General features: G+C 49.1%; 1 protein-coding gene across 3 annotated transcripts in view; it reads right to left on the minus strand.

Annotated features, from left to right (window-relative positions):
* Nucleotides 1-241: 241 nt before the first annotated feature.
* The window catches only part of UXS1 (UDP-glucuronate decarboxylase 1), an 83858-nt gene continuing 64562 nt past the window's right edge, over nt 242-19537 (minus strand). For all 3 annotated transcript variants that reach the window (XM_012664305.1, XM_012664304.1, XM_012664303.1), the window contains 6 exons: nt 18800-18919; nt 11509-11552; nt 7872-7932; nt 5447-5504; nt 3578-3681; nt 242-1092 (listed from right to left, as the gene is read on the minus strand). In XM_012664305.1, coding sequence (XP_012519759.1) covers nt 961-1092; nt 3578-3681; nt 5447-5504; nt 7872-7932; nt 11509-11552; nt 18800-18919 — 519 coding nt within the window. In that variant the 3' untranslated portion in view covers nt 242-960. The remainder of the gene's footprint in view (nt 1093-3577; nt 3682-5446; nt 5505-7871; nt 7933-11508; nt 11553-18799; nt 18920-19537) is intronic.

Consider the following 19537-nt stretch of genomic DNA (forward strand, 5'->3'; position numbering starts at 1 on the left):
GAAGGACACAAAAATGATTTTATCCCTGGCTAAGATCTGAAAACTTCACACAGCAGGTAATGTTACATGCAGAGATTCGGCCCATGTAGCATATAAAGATTTCCAGTATCCACACATCAAGTTACATATTGCATGAACCTGGATGTTTTCAGTTTTCTTTTAAACTAAATTCGCCAATATTTTTCGTAGTGATTCAACGTCCTGCACAAAGCAGAAAGCCAACCTTTAAAACTGAAAATCTATGACTGATGAGTTTCCATATTTTATTAAAATAGCATACTTAACCACGGTTAAACAAGAATATGTTAACTTTGTCCCACCCCCACCCCCGAATATGCAGCACAATACAGTAGTGATTTCAAATATTCTTGTTTGTGATAACCAACAGAAATGCTTCAAAGTCAAGTTTGCAACTAAAAACTAGACCTTGGAAAAATTCTGAATTAAAAGAGAAACATAAAGCTCTCAAACAGAATTCTTTTATCTGCCCGAAAATAAATGCCGGGGTGCCACCCACCTGACAATACTGTTAGGTTTTTTTTTTTTTCTTTATGCATAGTATAACGTCTCATTTATAAGTACCCACTTTTATAAATAAAATCGGCATTTTTCGTCCCATTTAATGTTCCTTTTCAGCTTCACAAAGAAACCAGTAAATAAAACTGTCAATGACAGTCACAACATACGTTCTCACAGCAAGATAAAAAACTTGAAAATACGCAGAGATGCATCTACGCTATTTTACATAAAAAGATTCAAAAAGTGCAAGGCAAAATCTGCAGTTTTTTGAAGGGAGCTTTTAGGCACATCCATTTCATTAAAGCAAGCTTCAGAATGAAATTCCAGTTTGTTCTTCATGACACCTGTTTAAGTCTTTCTTTAAAAAAAAAACCAAACAAACCAAAAATACATCCCATCGAGTGTAAAACACGGAGTCTTGAGTCCTAAGAAATGAGGGGCTCAGTTGTGGCGAGTCCGTCCTTTCTTTATTCTGGCGGGCTTTGGTTTGGGGATGTACTGATTATTTGCCTGGTACTCGAGTTCTTTGCGGAAGTAATGAATTGCTTTGTTTAAACCTTCCTCCAGCGGGACCTGTTTAAAGAGAAAGGGAGAGGTCACATCCATGGAAGGGCTTTGCAGGAAGGATGTGCCCACTTATGGGGCCCCTTTCAGAGGAGCACTCACAGACCACACGCTGGTCATCGCAGCCCACCCAGAGAAGACAGAGGTCCTTCAGGGCTGCTTTCCAACCGTATTATGCAATTTAACAAGTGACACTCTTACTGACATAAAGTGAGCTCCAACCCCACAGAAGACCCCAAACTACCTCGTGCTGATGTATCTAGTTCAGTGTGAATCAATCTCAAATATGGCTTTTAAGATAACACACATGTGCCCCCTTCTTTCAGAAGAAATCTACCATGGAGCGAAGGGAAGATGCGTTGAGAAGGTGATCTGCATCTAAGCCACATTCTTGATTCTCCTACGTGACATTAACCCTTTGCGTTTCCCAACAGACAGCCTACCTGCCAGCGGGCACTGGGACATTCCTCAGGGAAAAGGGTTTGTCTGTTTGTCTGTCTCGATGACGGCGATGGTTTCTCAAGTGTCAAAACATTCGTACATCAAAACTTATCAAACTGTACATTTTAAATACAGGCAGTTGCTGTATGCCAATTATACCTCAACAAGCTGTTAAACACATGCACTCGAGAAAATTAAGATGGGTATGCCTGAAAGTTTCCTTGGATCAGACCCCTCAAAAATGTCTTACAAATTAAAACTGCCAGTAGGAAGAGAAACGTGATAGATGCCTCACATTCTAGGAATGTTAGAATATTGTACATCTAAAATCCAGACAAATAAAATAGTAACATACATACCTCACATAATGTAAAAGCAATAGTTACTATGTAGTGAATATACATTTAACTCTTTAAAAAATATTTTGTTTAAAATAAAGGTTCTAGGCTGGGCATGGTGGCTCACGCCTGTAATCCTAGCACTCTGGGAGGCCGAGGTGGGTGGGTCACTCAAGGTCAGGAGTTCCATACCAGCCTGAACAAGAGCGAGAACCCTGTCTCTACCGAAAAATAGAAAGAAATGACCTGGACAACTAAAAATATATACATAGAAAAAAATTAGCCGGGCATGGTGGCGCATGCTTGTAGTCCCAGCTACTCGGGAGTCTGAGGCAGAAGGATTGCTTGAGCCCAGGAGTGTGAGGTTGCTGTGAGCTAGGCTGACACCACGGCACTCTAGCCCAGGCAACAGAGCAAGACTTTGTCTCAAAAAATAAATAAATAAATACATAAATAAAATGAAATAAAGGTTCTACTTACAAATGGACCAATGGCAAATAGAGCTTCAAAAAACAAAGAAACTGGACTTATACTTGCTATAACCTGTTTTGCACAGCTGAGATTATTAGATTTTGTTAAGCCTGGGCCTAATCTAATCATATTTTCATTTCATTCAACAAATTTCTGTGGCCTTCCGCAGGTCACCTACATTTGTGCATCACAGGGTAAAACGAGAACCACGCTGGAACTCTCATGGCCCTTTAAGGTTCAACATTCTGGGATTCTACTTACTCAGCTCTCCATACTATGCACATTTTTAAAAGCTACACTAAGCTTTCAGATGTGTCCCCATCTCTGACTGTGCCCCACCCGGCTGGCCATGCCTAGGATGCTCCTACACATTGGTCAAGTACCTAGTGTGTGTGAGGCTGTGACAGCTGCGGGGCTCCTGCTGTACACAGGGCCTCGTGCCCTTGCCTGAGGGGAGCCCACATTCTAGTGGGGCACACGGGAGTGGGCGAAGAGGGAACAGCCAGACGTGGCAGATGGTAGATGAGGCAGGTTTACTCCTGCGGATGTAGCCAGCTGAGCCTGCCTCTGTAAGGAGATGATATCTGAAGGACAAAGGACCTAGTGGATGAGAGCGCAGTGGCCACACACAGCCCTAGGGCACAGGCACTCTTGGGCGAGGGGGGAGCACATGGTCCTCTGCAGTGGGAAAGGCAGGTGGCGGGAGCAGGGGCAGGCTGGGGGCTCAGGGTTCAGCTACTCGGGGCTCAGCCACAAGGGTGAGGGAGACAGCTGCCTCTTGCGGCATCTCACAGGCCACAGCGAGGGTCTGCGGAAGGCACGCGGGCTCCCTCCCTTTGCAACCCTCAGTGTCATACACTTCCAACCTGGGTTTCCACCTGTGAGGGGCTGATGGGACCAGATCGCTCCTTGCCCAGCTCTGCACGGCCATGAGGAGAGGTGGCCAGGGCTATGGGAAGCCCCTGAGCACATGCCGCCATAGCCCTCGACACTGCCCTCGTGGAGGCAGCATGCCTCTGTAATTTTACGAAAGCAGAGCCAACAGCAGGCCGCAGCCATTGCCCCGACGAGAGAATGAGACATGATATGGAGAAGCTGTTTATGGCCTGGAGAAACCTGATGTCTGTCCAGACGCCAACCCCACCTCGCTCCACTGGGGCTGCTCACAAGGGCCAGTGCCCACAGGACCGGGGACCCGGGAGGTGGGGACCCATCTCTAGGCAGCGCTAACTGTCCACACTTACCACAGGCTCCCATCCGAGCATCAGCTTGGCTTTCTTGATGTCCGGTTTTCTTTTCTGTGGATCATCCTGGGCCTCAGAGAGAAACTGAATTTCGCTTCCGCTACCTGAGATGTTTAAAAAAAAAAAAAAAAAAAAAAATGGTAAGAGAGAATCACGAAGCACGAGGGACGTGTCATTTTACCACCTACATCGAAGCAAAATGCCATCTGTGTAGTGAATAAGGTGCAACTGTGTAAACGCTGCTCTCACAAGCCACTGGGCCCCCTAAGGACTGTCCTATACAGAGAGCTGACTGCGCGCAGGTGCCCCAGGCTTAGCTCTGGCCCCATGAGAGCTTGTCGGGTGCTGGTTACCCTGACTCAACAGGCCTGAGTGACCTCCCAGTACAAGAGGGCCTGCCCCAAGGCAGACCACCCACATCAGGTAACACACAGACGTGCCCACCATGCACGACCTGATGTCAGTGACAACCACAAACGTGGTGTGAGTCATCTCTGGGGGTGATGCCAACAGACCACACCTGGGTGTTCAGAGCCTAGCAAGCCCCAAGCCGAGGCACGAGACGTCCAGCCACCCTGCTGCAGGGACATATGGAGGACAGAAAAGCTGGCTTGTCCAGCATCCTAGCTGGGTCCAGACCCTGCTGGCCAGCAGAATGAAGCTACACCAATGACTGTTGGCCAGCCCTGCAGAGGAAACCCCAGTGGAGGCCAGCCCTGACTGCAGAATCCGGGGCAAATGAAACAGCTGTTGTTGTAAGCCAACGAGGTTCAGGGCGGCGTGTCACACACAGACACATGGGGAAACACTGTGTCCTTCTCAGGTTTCAGATCAGACCTTCTCAACGTGCCAACGTGCACACAGATCACCTGAAGGACTTGTCAACATGCAGATTCTGACTCGGGAGGCCGGGGGTGGGGCCAGGAGCAGACGGCTCACAAGCTGTGATCTGAGCATGTCCCTTCCTCACGTGCGAGGGACAGACAGGTTCAGAATGGAAAAGCTGGGGAAGTGGACCTGAAAGGGGGCTGCAGGCACGGAGCAGGTTTTGTCTGAGGAAGACCACCGCCTCCCGTCACATGGACAGGACTCCAGCGGTCAGAGTTGACTGGAACAATGCTGGTGAGTGCAGCCTGATGCCAGGAAGGACAACCTGGAGGAACTAACCCAGCCAGGCAGGTCTGGATGATCACTTCAGAACACCACGCCACATGTGCTCATCCCTGGTCTAGCCAACCAGTCCACTTTGGTTGTGTCTTTAACTCAAATTTCTGGACCAACACCAGAAAAGACAGACCCTCTAAGAGGCAGACTTCCCAAAGCTCCAGGAAGCCTGAGGATGAGACCAAGGGCTCACCCACTCTACGTCTGCAGCCCAGGGCCAGTCTAGAATACCTGCACTTCCTATGGCGTAAGAGTGCCCCTGATGGGTGCTCCCAACGTCACACTGCCCCAGCAGCACAGCCAGGCTGCCAGAACCGAAAACGGAAGTTCAAACTTGGCCGAAACATAACTGGTGTTGCTCTCTGTTATTCTCTGAAATTCTATGCTCAACATGACGAGTGTTTGGAAATCCAATAATTGTCACCCGTGCAGTATGAACTACACAACTGTACTTCAAACACTGGAAACAAATCTCTTCCCTCCCACTCCATGAAGACCTGCAATTAAAATAGTGAACAAAACCAATGCTGCCCTCCTTTATCTTTTTATTACTTAATTAAAGAATTAGAAAACAAGTATTCCTGATAAAAAGTTCTGCTTTGATCCAATTAGCTTGTATCAATTACCCATTTTCTAGTCAAGGTGTTATCAACAGATAGGGTAAGCACAGCTGATTTCACTCAGGAAGTGATTTATCCTACTTACCAACAAGGTTTTTAATTAACTGAGCAAATTCTAGGATTGTGTGTTCTTCTGGGTTCCCCTAAGGAAGAAATGGTTTCTCGTTACAACTGTAATTACAACAGCGGCAGCCCACCACCCAAACCACACGCATGTCTGCAGAGATGTTTGCTGGCCGACTCGGACCTCCCTGAGCTCCCTGTTTCCCTGGGGCGCTTAACTTACCAAGATGACGATTATTCAACCTGGCAAAGGGCTAAACTGCACCCATCTTCACCTTTGTCCTCTAGACTGTCCATGTATATGACTGGCCTTTAGACAGGTCAAGAGCGTAGGAAACACATTCACTGGCTGCATTTTCCAGGACAATTTCCATATCGAACATAACTTCACTGTCACTTTGCATAAAAGTGTGGGTTACAAAATTAGCTCTCCTAACGCAATCTATTTCCCTCTGGGTGTGCTGTGTTAATAACTTCGATGATAAGGGACTTGCAATCTTGCACGTGAAATCTGTAACACAAATGAGTGTCCTCACAGGCAAGGCCCAGCGACAGACTGGTTGTGTTGTATAATGTGAGTGTACTTTTGCCGCGTGGGGTGGAAGGACGGATGGGGAAGCTTTGAGAAAAACCACTTTCTTCTTTTCTTCCTGCTGTAACACATGTGAGCAGCCACTGCCCATTTACCTCCCAATCCTGTCATTCCTATTCCGCCCCCACCACCCACAACCGTAAGAACTACCATAAAGTCTGACAACTACACATCCTAAGGACTCTGCATTCCCATTTCCTTGGTCAGTCTGAGGCTAGATGGCAGAAGAGCAGGAGGGACCCTGGGCCTAACCGTGAGCACAGCGAGGACTGACTAGCGAAGTGGGGCGATGGGTATCTGGGAGAAAGTGGCTCTGTCTTTATGGGGCTCCTGGTGGACACTTGATTCTGATTTTAGGGAGGAAAGCTTTCTAAAAGAGATGGGAGTTCCCCAATATCCCTGTGCGAAGGCCTCCGAAGAGGGGAAAGAAGGAACATGGTAGCTACTTCAGAGAACACCATGTTTGCTCAGGGGAGTCACTGACAACAAACCTCCCAAAGGGCCTGCAGCAGAAACGCAGGACAGGGGTGGCCGGGCCCTCCAAAGTGCCAGCAGGCAAATGCCCCAGGTGAACTGAGGCTTATAATGCAAGGCACGTTCTGGTCTGTTTCAAGTGAATGTTTTTTCAAAAGTGCCATCCTGTATCCATGAATCAGCAACAGTCCCAGGAGGGAATGACCACTCTGGGGCCAATTCTTTCCTACATGATAAGAACTCCTTCCTCTCAACTCAGGGAAAAATGAACGGTATCCAATGTACTTGAGATGGCTGGTTACAAGGGCAAGTACAGGGAAAGGTTTTTCCGTGACGTGGTTTGCAAGAAATACGTTGCATGCCACTGCTGTGAACCCTGAAACATTGCAGGAGGCAAGAGATGTGGTTTGGGAGAAGCACCTGAAATGACCCGAGAGCTTCGTTGAGGTGGGACAAAGAGGGGTCCCTAGTGAACACAGGGCTCTTGTGTCTGCCGCCATCGACAGAAGCAAACACCTTGAATGCTGGGCAGCCCACACTGGACACCTTGTGTTTTACATGAGAGGGAAGAAAGCCACCCAGAAGACAGTGACAGAAAGGGTAAGAGGACCTAGCATGACCCTGGCTGATGCAGCTGGTGAAGAGAAGAGTTGGGGCATAGGACCATAACCTGCAAATCCCCGGAGAGCTGTCACATTGCAGAGGCTTCCGGCTAGCTCTGAATGGCACCAGGTGGAGAAGTGAGGTCAGTGGGTGGGTGTGCAGAGGGGGAGATTTTGGTCCCAATATAAGCAAGAACTTTCCGCTGGCCAGAACAGGCCAGAGACAGTGAATTTCTCTGAGCAGAAGCAAGTTCACCAGCAGAGTGCTCAGAGCTGGAAGAGACTGGGCAGAGCTAACTCTCAATGCCTCCAATGGGGAGATTCTAGGGCTGCGGCATGAAGGGAGGCGAGAAGCCAAGGAGCTAGTCTGTCAGGCTGAATTAGAGATGGGATCAATACCTGGGAAACTTCCTCTTTGGACAACATCCATCTTCTAAAAACTCAGTCAACTCTTATAATGAGGACCCACCCATTAAACGGAGAGAGGGCTGCACACAAGTGTCCATTTACTACCACCAACAGGCTTCCCATGCTTGCAGACCTGGGCCCTTTAGAAGGCAGTGAGAGTTTGTCTAGAGTTTATTACACTGCTCATCTGTGCCTTGCAGATGTCTCACTTCTTTGCACACTCTTACTTTGTTTTGCATTTTTTTCTCTAGTATTTAGCAAGCAACAAACATGCGTGCCGATGGCAAACCAAGCAAAAAGGCTGGTGCTGTCTGCGGTTTCGCAACAAGAAACTCTGAACTGCCCTGGGAGGGTGCAGAGAGAGTACTCACCAGGTTGACCGGGCTACTGACGTTGCTGTTCATGAGAGCCACGAGGCCATTCACCAGATCGCTGGAAAAGAAGTGGGGGCGCGTGAGGCTCCACCCGCTGAAACACGCTGGCGCTGAGCACCATGTACAAGCCCACCCAGGAGAAAATTCACCACCTCCCAAAAGAAAACAAAAACCCAAATGGAAAACTGAACGTCAAAATAAAATCCTGCAAACTGACAAGGTGTTTATAACACTAAAGTACTTATGGATGAAATGTACTTATGGATAAATATGATGTCTGGGATTTGCTTTTGGTGGGTGAGGTATAGACAGTCAAACGGGATGGAAGCTGAGCGATGGGGTTGAGTTTGCCATGTTCGTGCATTTTTGAAGTCCTTTAACAATTAAAAACTAAACATACATTAAAATAGGCACCCGCCCCCCAAAAGATGGCATTTATAGAAATTTCCGATGAAAGTCCATGTTTAATGTGAACCCAGCTAGTTGGCCTGTACGAAAGCACATGATCCTATTTGAAAACAAGATCCACGGAAATGAACGGACTCCAGTATGTGATCCTCATACTGGCAAATCACAGATAAAACCAGACGATACTGAGTGTTGAAATCAACTGGAACGTCACTCCCGACTCCCCCAACCTTCAAGTCGCCACCCCCCAAGACACCGCGCATGAAACGGTCAGGGATATTTGGATGTTTCAAATGGATCGTGACTGGGCCATGAAGGTGAAGATAAGTAAGCAGATTTTTCGCTTACCAAGGTTTGGTTCTTATTTTCAGAAGCTTTAAAGTGTGACTCTGTTAAGAAAAAGTTACTTCGTAAAAATGACACCTCACTGCTAAACACAAGTACTTTCTCTAAGCCCATTTCCATCAGCTGTATTTCTTAGAACACTTTTCGAGTTCTGTTCCTCCTCCTCCGTCATTACCAGTGAGGAGCAGGTCACTGTGGGTGACAAAAGAAAATCCCAGATAGCTTTTGCTTTCCTTTTAATTGAGAAAAAGAAATCTGGGGTGGGGTATTTAGTAAACAAGTTACGTCTGCTTTTTCATTTACAACGAATAGGTGGCTATTTTATATGAACCTGTTTAAAGTGTTCTGTTCTCACAGATCAAGCACAAATGCAAATCGTTGCTGACCTCAGATGGTTTCTCTTTTATAGAAACTGGCAAAAAGTCACTTCATCACTATGGCAGTAATCATTACATCACAATGTGTTCTCTCACGACACACATCTGTGAATATTTATAAAAAGACATTAAAAGCTGCCATTCTATAACATCCACAATAGGTTTTAATATTGAAACTAGGGGGTGGGGTCCACATTGAGTTGGAAGATGGCTGACTATTAGGCAGTCGCCCTCACTGGAGAGGAAAGGGGGGATGGCCACGCATTTTTTACATGATAAACTGGCAACTTTTAAGGTCAAAATTGCACAGATCACACTCATTTAACCTGAAGCTCTTTAAAAGTGTCATTTTGACAAAGTGACTTTTTAAAAAAAATAGATAGCATGCCTTTGTTATGTGAATGAGGACACAACCCAACCATGAAAATACCAAACACAGTCATGCCAAATGCCAATGGATGACCACCTAGACCTCGGAATCCCTGCAACGCTGACTTGAGGCAATCGTGGATTTAAGATCAGTTAATTGAGCAGAGTAACTACAGATTCAGATGCTGTGCATTAGTAAGAGTCTCGGTTCCTAAAAAATATCTTGTTAAAAATAACAAAACTTTGGTCAGGGAATGAACTCAGTTGGGTCTTAAATAACTAGAAAGTTTAAGTGGGAAAACCCCAGGCGTGGCAAAGCCTCTGAAGAGCCGTGATCTCCCCAGAGTGGGGAGCAGACATCGCCGCAGAGTTACAAAGAGAGGGTTTCCTAAAAGGGTTAACAGCTACGTGTCCAGGGAAACTACTAGAGCCTTCCTTCTAAGTGGGCTGTTGGCACGGGAGAGGACAGTGCACGTGACGGCAGCCAGGTGTGTGAGCTGTGACCGTCAGAACAGGCCTGGCACTGCCAGCACATCTTGACTTTTTGTCCTGAGCTGGGATAGCATATGGCATGGGCGTTACTGAATGCTGAAAACATTTTAATCTCTAGCAAAAATAAAAGTATCTGAGGCCATTTTAAATGAATTTTATAAGTGATGTCTTTGAATTAATGAGAACAGTAAGAAGAATGGGTTCTAACTGGTTCCCCTCTTAGTGCACGAAGTCTCGTGAATATTCCACATGGTGTGGCGGCTGGAGAAGCTTGGAGGAGCCTGGTGAGGTAGTTTAAGGCAAGCCCATGCCACTGAGCACAGCAGGTTCCCTTGAGGAAGCACACGCCTAGGGGCAGGTAAGGGACGGTGGGATGAAAACGAATTCGTATGAAAAGATGGTACTCAACACACCCAAGTCCGACTATTCGGTCCCCACACGGAAATGTGCCATGGAAGTTTCTCCAAGCACATGGTGCCTATGTCCCGTGCTTTGGAGGACGGCTGCCATTTCCCTGTTAAATCGCTTCTCAGAGTGAGTTTGCCCACTGGGGCAGCACCGTGGGCCAGTTACATTGCACTGCCGGGCCTTCTGCCTTGCCTGACAGATATGCTTGTTTGCTCACAGCATTCATCTGGACTAAATGTCAGAATTCACAAACACTTTCAGCGAACATCTACAGTGGTTGTTTTTCATTTTTTTAAAAAATTGTACTAGCAGTTTCATTTCTCAAAAAGACACCTACTGGGACCCTCACCTAACCAGACAAAGGTCTCTGTAGGTGCTCTGGCTGAAGTATGGCTGGGAGGTTGCCCAGACTGTGCCCCTTTAGCCACCATCTCACCTCACCTCACCTCACCCCTACAGGGCCCTGGGATGGCCCCAAGACACCAGAACAGCATTTCCCAATTGGCAGGTGTTGCCGGGCATCTGCACTCAAGAGTGGAAATGTGTGGGTCCAAACTACAGAACTGGGTTTTACAATGATTCAGGACACCAGAAACTTTTACAGAATTGACAGCAGCCACGTACTGGTAGAAAGCATGTTGGTGTATGTAACTTCCTGTAGCCTAACTCTTCTCTCAGAATTCAACTGAATTGACCAGTGAAACACTAGATTGTAAGGATTACCAAGAAAACAATAAAAATCACCAAGTGAAACAATTCACAATTCTAAAGAATATATTTTTACCTGCACTTGGTTTCAGCATGAAATTCAACATTAGGACACTATCTTATCTCATACCCTTTGTAAGAACTATCTCAACCACCCCACAAAGCCATGTTTAAGATGAGTCTTTGCAGGTTGCTGGATGCATAAAGCCATCTCTTAACCTGGCCTGAACTGGAATCACACAAGTCACCCTCAGAGCTGGGCAACTTCACTCGCAAAACGCTAGGTGGCAGTCAAAGACCAGCTCAGGAGTCACGAGAGTCCCAGAGAGGGATGTAAACTTTTAACACAGAACAGCAAGAGTTTTCCCACGGCAAAGCCGAAATTCACTTTTAATCAACATACACTGTCAGAGTTGTGGAAATGACTAACGGACACCGTGGACACTCGAGTGTCTGCCAGGTCAGCACTCCCCAGCCCCAAAGCGTGGCTAAGGCTGAGTTTCTGTGGCCGGGCAGGACAGTCTTACCTGACATACTGGAACGCCCTCGTCTGAGACCCCGATCCATACACCTGCAAGGAAACCGACAGTTAGGCCTCCTGAGAAAACCACTCCAGCACTGGGCAGCTTTCCGTGAAATTCCAGGGGACACAGACTGACCTGACCATTTATCCCCAGAGGGGCAGTGACAGTGACTCAAAGCATCTCGAGCCACACTTTACACCCCTACTTCAAAATTATGCCCCAACAGCGAGAAGGTGGCAGAAATACTTAATGTGTGTGTGTGCGCGCGCGCACGTGCACAAAGTTTTCCCTTAAAAGACAGTATCCAAAGGCATCAGCTTCTGTTGGAATCTTATGATGTGTCAGGCATGATGTCAGGTTCTGGGGTCTGTGATCTGAATTCAGGTGGGAGACAGACCCACACACAGAGTCATGTGTACACCTTACCAGAGTTCTCAGCCCTTCCACCAGAACAGCTGGGCGGTCGGTCCACACTCATCACAGACTCTCTAGGACATAGCAGGTGTCTCCTGGTACTTTACAGCGAGTTCCAGGTAATTCTAATGTGTGGCCAAGACCAAGGCTGATAGCCCCCCAGGAGACTCTGAAAGTGACACAGAGGTGGCAGGAGGGAGGCAGGGCTATGTGGCCCTTTTGTGTCCACTGAGCTCTTGTTCCCACACCCTGTGCCTTGGCTTGCATTCTTTTCTCTGCCGGCTACAATCCTTTGTCTACTTTCTTGCTAGCAGAGAGTCACTCCTCTTTTAGGAACCAGCTCTAACACCACCTTCTTGGGAAGCTTCCTCTGACTCATCCCTCACGGACAGAATGAACTGCCCTGCCCTGTGCCCATTCATGCCAACTGCCCCCAACCATGAACTCCCTGGACGACACATGTCCAACTTGCCTCAGCCCTCCCAGAGCCAGGCACGTTGCCTGGCACGATGGCAGCACTGCACAAGCACCGGCTGAATGGTAATCTGGTGAATGCTACAGATTATGCCACCTACTGAGGATGGCGAGATTGAAGCAGAAGGCTAGCCCTGGTCACAGGGGACGACACAGCCACTGGAGTTGGGGTTTGCCTGCTTGTTGGGGGAAAATAGGTAGCTGGGAGGAGCGAATGCCTTCCAGACAAGCCTCCCTCCAGCTACCCCATGGTGTTCACGGTCAGTATCCCTTGGGGACAGCACCAGCCCCACTGTCCCTCAGCATGGCTTCTCAGGGGTGCACCGCACCAGATTTGAGGAGGAAAAAGGGAAGGTGCAGGTGGGGAAGAAAAGCACTCCTCACACCTCCTGGATGCCTTTTTCTAAAAAGCAGGTTTAAACGCTGTTTTTGGTATATGCCAATTTCCCAGGTGTATCTGTTCTACTTGGTTCTGTTCTTAGGGGAAGGCTCCCACTGAGAAAAGCTGGGGCACACCGACGTGTCGGGATTTCTGTAACACAGAAACCACAGTAACAAATCCCAGTAAAGGACAACTGAGGACAGACTGGGGTGGGCGTCTTAGCAGGAGACCACAATGCCCTGGCAGCTCTGCTGGAACCAGTTCTCTGGCCTCGCTCACACAGCTGACACATCGGGGGAGGCAAGAAGGAGGCAGTGGGCCTGACTCCGCAGGACAGCAGGTCCCTGCCCTGAAGCTCCCTCATCCTGGAGACCCCTGCACCCCAGGGCTGGACGCATAGCTCTTGTTTGCTTTTTACGACCTTATTTTAGAGGTGAGGTCACTGAAGTTCTGAGCACTGGACTGACCTGCACCCAGCAGAGTGAAACCCATCTTGACTCCAAGTTCAGGATTCTTTTTGCCATCACATCGCGTCCTCTAATTTCAGAGCTGCCTGTAGTTTCTACTGCAGATGTGGTTCTCAGGCTGGCACTGGGCTGTTCACCGATCTCACTGTAAGAGGAGTCACAAGGCTCCTCAAGGGGTAGGTCTGGGAGTGTGCTCCCTGCTGCTCGGGGGTCCGAATATCAAAGTTGAGGTTGCAGGCACGCCTCCGCCACTTACTCCCACCATCCCACCACACTTAGTCAGGGGCACTGCCCACAGTGGGCTAGGGGCCTGCAGGTGCATTCTGGCCACATTCATGGAAAGCCCACCACTTATGCAGAGTAGCGATGGCCTTCAACAAGTGGGCTCACCCAAGAGCTATGATGTCCAGCCACATGCTGCCTCACAGAGCGGAGCCCACGGGGGAGCGTGCAGAGGCAGCTTTGGTTCCATCCAAATGCGCCAACCCCCAAGGGCTGGAGGGAACATGATTTAGGGCAGCATATGCCGGGGGAGCCTTCAGATGGGGACGAGTTAGCTTGGGCAGCCAGGGTGAAGAGTCTGAAGAATTGTGCCAATAAAGGGAACCAGGGACTTGTGATGGGCCCTTGTTCAGGAGATCAATGTCAGCTAATTCCAAAGGGAGGTTTAGAGCTGCTGCCCTGGAGGTCCAGGAAAACTCCTGAGATAACCCTGCAGTCTGCCGTGTACTTCCCACAGCCGCGTCGCTCCCAGTGCCTGGAGGGACAGTGTTCCTACCAGAGGCCGGGCTGTCTTCAGCACATGCAATGCAGGCACATTCTCTGTCTGACTCCACAGGGGAAACCCTCACCCAGCAGCCACCAACACAAGCTCCACGATCATCGGGGAGCTCTGCTTCCTGCAGGTCCGGTGGCCAAAATCCATCAGATGTACCCCCGCTGAGGCCCCCCATGATGTCCCTGTGGCAACAGTCCCCGGGACAGGAGGAGGCTGTTCCGCCTGGGCTGCAGGAGCTCGTGGGTCCTGGGGGCCCCACTGCGCAGCCCCCCAGGCCTTGCTGACAAGCCTTGAAGGTAAGCTCGGGTGTGTCGGCTGGCTGAGACGAAGAGTGAGCGGTGGAGCCCTGCCCTCTGGGCCCTGGGGTCCTGCTGGATTCCAGTTTCCACAGCATACCCTGTCCACCATTTATAATTAGGTCTCAATCAGCCTCCCTATATCACTAACATAGTATTCTGAATACGAGGATTTATAATTCACATGTGTAATAGTCACTCTGCGTGTGCCAAATGTGAAAACGTAAAGTAAAAGGGGTGTGTGTGCAAGAGAGACGATGCTATGCAATTATCTCCTCTCCAAAAAAAATCTTCACTCCCTAGGCTCTAGAATACACCTCTAGTGCCTGTGTACACCCCCTCATGGCATGTTTGAGGCCTCTACGTCCCTCGCGCCAAGGGACAGCCGCAAGGGCAGAGGCCTATCTCGCTTATGGACCAGGCACAGAGCAGGTGCTCAGCAGAGGCCAGGCCGAAAACAAGGCAGCTGCTGATGGTGACCATCTGCAGAGCCCCACTGCCTCCTGTTCTTACACAGGACAGTGTGGGATTAGTCCCTCTGGCTTCATCTCACAGAACGGGTGAGATTCGAGGAGATTCGTGAAAGGGTCCAGGCGCTGTCAGTGTCTGGGAGCTCAGGGCTGTGTGCAGGTCAAAGCAGCAAAGCAACCATGGAGTTACCCACCAGGGAGAGGGCTGGAGGGCAGAGGGCAGCAGGGAGTGCCCGGCACTGTCCCCAACCATGCCTCATGTGCCTATGGTGTGACAAAGATTTGTGCTTGCCCAAATTTTAGTCAGGCTCCTGAACTCTCTCCTGGGCCCACCTGTGCACTTCCTTGTAAAATCCAGTTTTAGCAAGAAACTCTCACGCTTGACACCTGATCAGGCTCCTCACCCCCCAGCAGAGGTCTGACCAACTGGCCGGCGTCAGCAAGGATCCTGCTGGGTGGGTTTGGCCAGAATCCCCCAACCCTGGTCTTTCCTTTTGGTCTTTTTCCATCCACTGCTCCCACTCTGCTCCTTGGCTAAATTCCCACTCGTCCAGGCTGCACTCGGAGCTGAGCCCAGCCTCTCCCCGCCAGTAAAACCCCCCGGAGTGGTCCCTATTCCTGGAGTGATGGTGCTGAATGAAGTCTTCCTCACATGGTACTTCACCAAGTGCCACTGAATAATGGTTTCCTTAACAGATCCAATGGCTTCCCTCCACAAATGAAGGCCCAATGTTAGGATCACTTCAGATACCACAGTATCAGTAAAAAGGGTAAAACATCACACCAGCTTTGAATTGGTCTTAGGAGTATAGTTTCTCCAAAATTATCCTTTGGAAAAACAGCAAGGCTTTTAAAATAACATAGACCTGGATTCAAAAACCCCAATTCTGCCCCTTCTGAGCTGTCATCTCAATGAAATTGTTTTCTCATCTGTAAAGTGGAATAAACCACAGTGAGATGGCAAAGCAGAACTAAACCCTCCTGTGACTGTGTTTGCTTTAACTGAACTGTCAGCCAAAGCCTCTTCAGAAACAGACTTGGTAAGCTAGCTCCACCTGAACCACACTCACCTGTTTTCTACACCTTCTAAACTGGGCCTCAGTATTTGCTGAACTTCTGCATGATTCACTTTAAAATACAACCGTGATGTATGATGTCCTTAACCTAGCAGTATATTCTCCGAGTTCTCCTAACACGCATCTGATACGGCAGCGAGTAAGATGCTAAGACATGCCCGAAGAGTGATCTTTGCTGAGGGATAAGATACCAAAGGGCTGCTCCAAAAGGCAGCTAGGAGGCGAGTGACTGCATGAAACCAGCTTGGAAAGGGAGGGCAAGATATTGCGCAGTCCCAACCACCTGCCCCAGAAGGTCTTTCGTCTTAGAAGTGACTTGTTGGAAATGAAACAGAAAAGGAATATGGAGGACACGCCTTTGTATGTGCCTTCCTTAATACACCAAGTATTCTCAAAGATGCGCTGGGCTGAGGCGGTCATGAGCCAGCCTCTCCTCCAGACCTCTCCAATAGACCCATCTCACAAGAGCAAGAAATGATATCTCAACTGGACAAACAAGGACGAAAAATTAGCGACTTCATCACTTTCCTGCTGAGAAACAGAATTCAGTGCGACAAAAGGAAACAAAACACATTCTGAAAGGCCTCCCTCGGGACTCTGGTCTCCGGCCACCAGAAGGCGTCTAGAAGAGACTAAAGCCTGGCATGGTCTGGATTAACAGCAGTCGTGGACGGCACCAGAGATCTTTCCCCTTCTGTCTCTGGCACAGACCTTGCCCAGCGTGAAGACAACTCATGAGCTATTACCGTCTGCCAACAATACACGCATTCTCGGGGCTGGCCAGGGACTTCTCTCCTACCTAACACTGGGGCCCTGGCTGCTGTCCAGGAGGCAATAAATTAAAAAGTTGTTTCTTGGAAGGCTTTTAACAGTCTACTTTGCAAACAAAGTAGCTCTAATCTCATGGTGAGAGGAAGAGTCTCCCAGTACGGTGGCTAAAAAGGCACTAGGACTGCCCTTAAGATGTGGAATTCTGAAAAAGCAGGTGAACTGAGGGGTCCCAGGGCACAAGCCCCTCAGAACCCCAAATAGCAGCAGGAGGGGAACACAGAATAACAGTAAGATTTGCCCTTTCACTCACCACAAAGGAAAGCAGCCACTAGAAACCCAATCATTAGTTCACAACCAACATTTATCTCATGCCGCCTGGCTGCCTGGCGCTCTTCTGGGAGCTGGGGACACAGCTGGGGACGAAACGGAGTTCCTGGTTTCGAAGAGCTTACACACTGCACGAGCAGGGATTCGGGGGCTGCAAAGTTAGTATTTTAGCTAGTGACAAGTGCAACGAAAACAATAATGTGGTTACTGGTAACCGACGTGATGCCGTGATATGCAGAGTCAAGGAGGCTTCCCTAACAAAATAACGAATAACTGGGAGAACGCCTACAAGAAAAGCAAAGTGCTCCAGGACAGGCCAGAGTGAGGGGTGAGGGGACTCAGCCTGGGGTGGGGGTTGGGGGAGGCCAGGCGCCAAGAGGACTGTGGAGCACACTCTCCTTGAGATGGTCTGAGTTCTCCGTGTGAGGCTCCCTCTGGCTGCTGGGCTGGAGCACACAGGACAGGAGAATGAGAGCGGTTCGGAGGCTACGGCAGTACTTAGGGATGGGGTGGCGGCAGTGTACATGGGGACCGGAGTCTGTATCTGTCCAGGGCGAGGCCACTGGGACGTGGTGGTGGGTCTGACGTGTGGTGAGGGAAGAAGAGCCAGTGTGGCCACAGAGCCCCTGTTGAGGGGCACCGAGACACCACATATTGACAGAGGGAGGCAGGGAGGCTTGGGCCATGGGGAGCCCAGAACTGGGGTCTAGACTCACCTCTCCTTAGAGAGTATTCAACAAAACTCACTGCACAGCGCTCCTGCCCTTGGGGAGCCACCCCATCCTGCAACAGGCCAAGCATTTGTTCTGCACTGGTAGTGGAGCAGCTAACATGTATAGAGGTGCACACCGTAGAGGGGGAAGCCTCGGCACTTTATCTAACCTTCGTGCTTCAGTCTTGTCACCTGAAAAACCAGGGGAATAATGTCATCTGCACCCCAAAGATACGCTGTGGGCATTGAATGAGTTAAAGATGTAAAGGTCGCAGAGCAGAGAACAGTAGGCCAACTCGACTGATCAGTGGAGAGATTCCTATGTACTATATACACACATAGATATATTTTTCCCCCTGGAATATATTCAACTGATAACCAAACCATTCTGCAGAATTTCCAGAGTGACAAGATGCTTATCAGCTCTGAATTACACCAAACACCAAGCTGAAAAAAGCTCTGGGGGCTACGGATTAGAAGAGCCAAGACGACGAGGCAGGCGACCAGGAAGAGGAATGGGAAAGTCCAGAGGAAAGACGCAGGAAGAGAGAGGAGGAGGGCAGTGAGGATGTGGCAAAACTGAAGACACGTGACAGAAGCCCTCGCTGCACAGGCCCAGGGTGCTCCTCCCCAGCGAGGTAGGAGAGGCTGTGGGGACGGGCATAGAACGAGTGGCCCACCCTGACCCCACAGATGGTGTCTGAGGGTACCCAGCGGTCGGCGTCAGCACAGACATCCAGGGGACACGGCTCACCTTGCCCACCCCATCCTGTTGGTGCTTCTCAGCCACCAGAGGGACACCGAGTACAGGCACACCTGTGGCTACAGCCAGCAGGCCAAAAAATGTCAGAGTAGGTCTTCACAGGCCTGTGGGGCAGGCAGACGGACCTGGAGGCAGTGTGGACGAGGCCTGCTGCCGTGGAACTCGGATGCCAGTGGGCTCAGAAGAACAAAGTGACTCGAGTTACCTGGAACAGCCATTCCTCACCTGGGTTCTGTCCACACGCCTTCCCTCCCCTTCACAGAGGGCAGCGGGGATATACCTAAACACTAAATGTCAACTCCAGAAACGTTACTCCGTGACTCAAGATGCACTCGTCCCTCCCTCAGGTGTGGGTTGCACCTACCGTGAGCGGCTCGCCCTGCAGTGCCTGCAGGATGAAGTTGCTGACCACCCGCCCGTCGTTCATGTGCATGCGCGGCCCGAAGGTGTTGAAGATTCTGGCCACCCGCACTTCCACGCCTTCCTGGAACGGAGAAGAGGAAGTCAGGCTCGCTGCCCCCTTACAGGCGAGGTGTAACGCTGTGTTTCCCGTGCCCTGCACGGAAAGCCTGTCAGACAACATTCTGCTTTTCATTCCAAAATGGACATGGCTTTTTTTGTTCTGATTCTACAGTGTCATTATAAGGCAATTTGGAGACTACGCAGAGTTATACCAAAAGAAGTCAAAGCTGTCCCAGACCTCACCACCAAAAGGCCACTAGCATTAACATTCTGGAAGAAAACCTGCTAGATGGGAAGATAGAGCAAAGAGCTTTATGTATTAATATACATTTCTTCCAAGTAAATATATATTTTGCCAAATGGGATATTATAAATACACTTTTGTAATCTTTTTCATGCAATATATTGTGCAAATTTATCACTCAATAGAGATATAAATGTCAATAATATTTGATAGCTAAGGAGAAAAACAAGAAAACTCTTTATCTTGAGGAAAAGGGGACATATAATCTAAACATTCTTAAAAGAGCTACCTTGTGCCTATGCTCCCAATCTGCTCTACTGAGAAGTTAATCTGTTGTAGTGATCAACTAAACACAACCTAGTGTCCAATACAGGTTATCAGGCAATGGCTTGGAAA

Source organism: Propithecus coquereli, unplaced genomic scaffold (assembly GCF_000956105.1).
Source record: "Propithecus coquereli isolate 6110/MARCELLA unplaced genomic scaffold, Pcoq_1.0 Scaffold88, whole genome shotgun sequence".
Classification (NCBI taxonomy): Eukaryota; Metazoa; Chordata; class Mammalia; order Primates; family Indriidae; genus Propithecus; species Propithecus coquereli.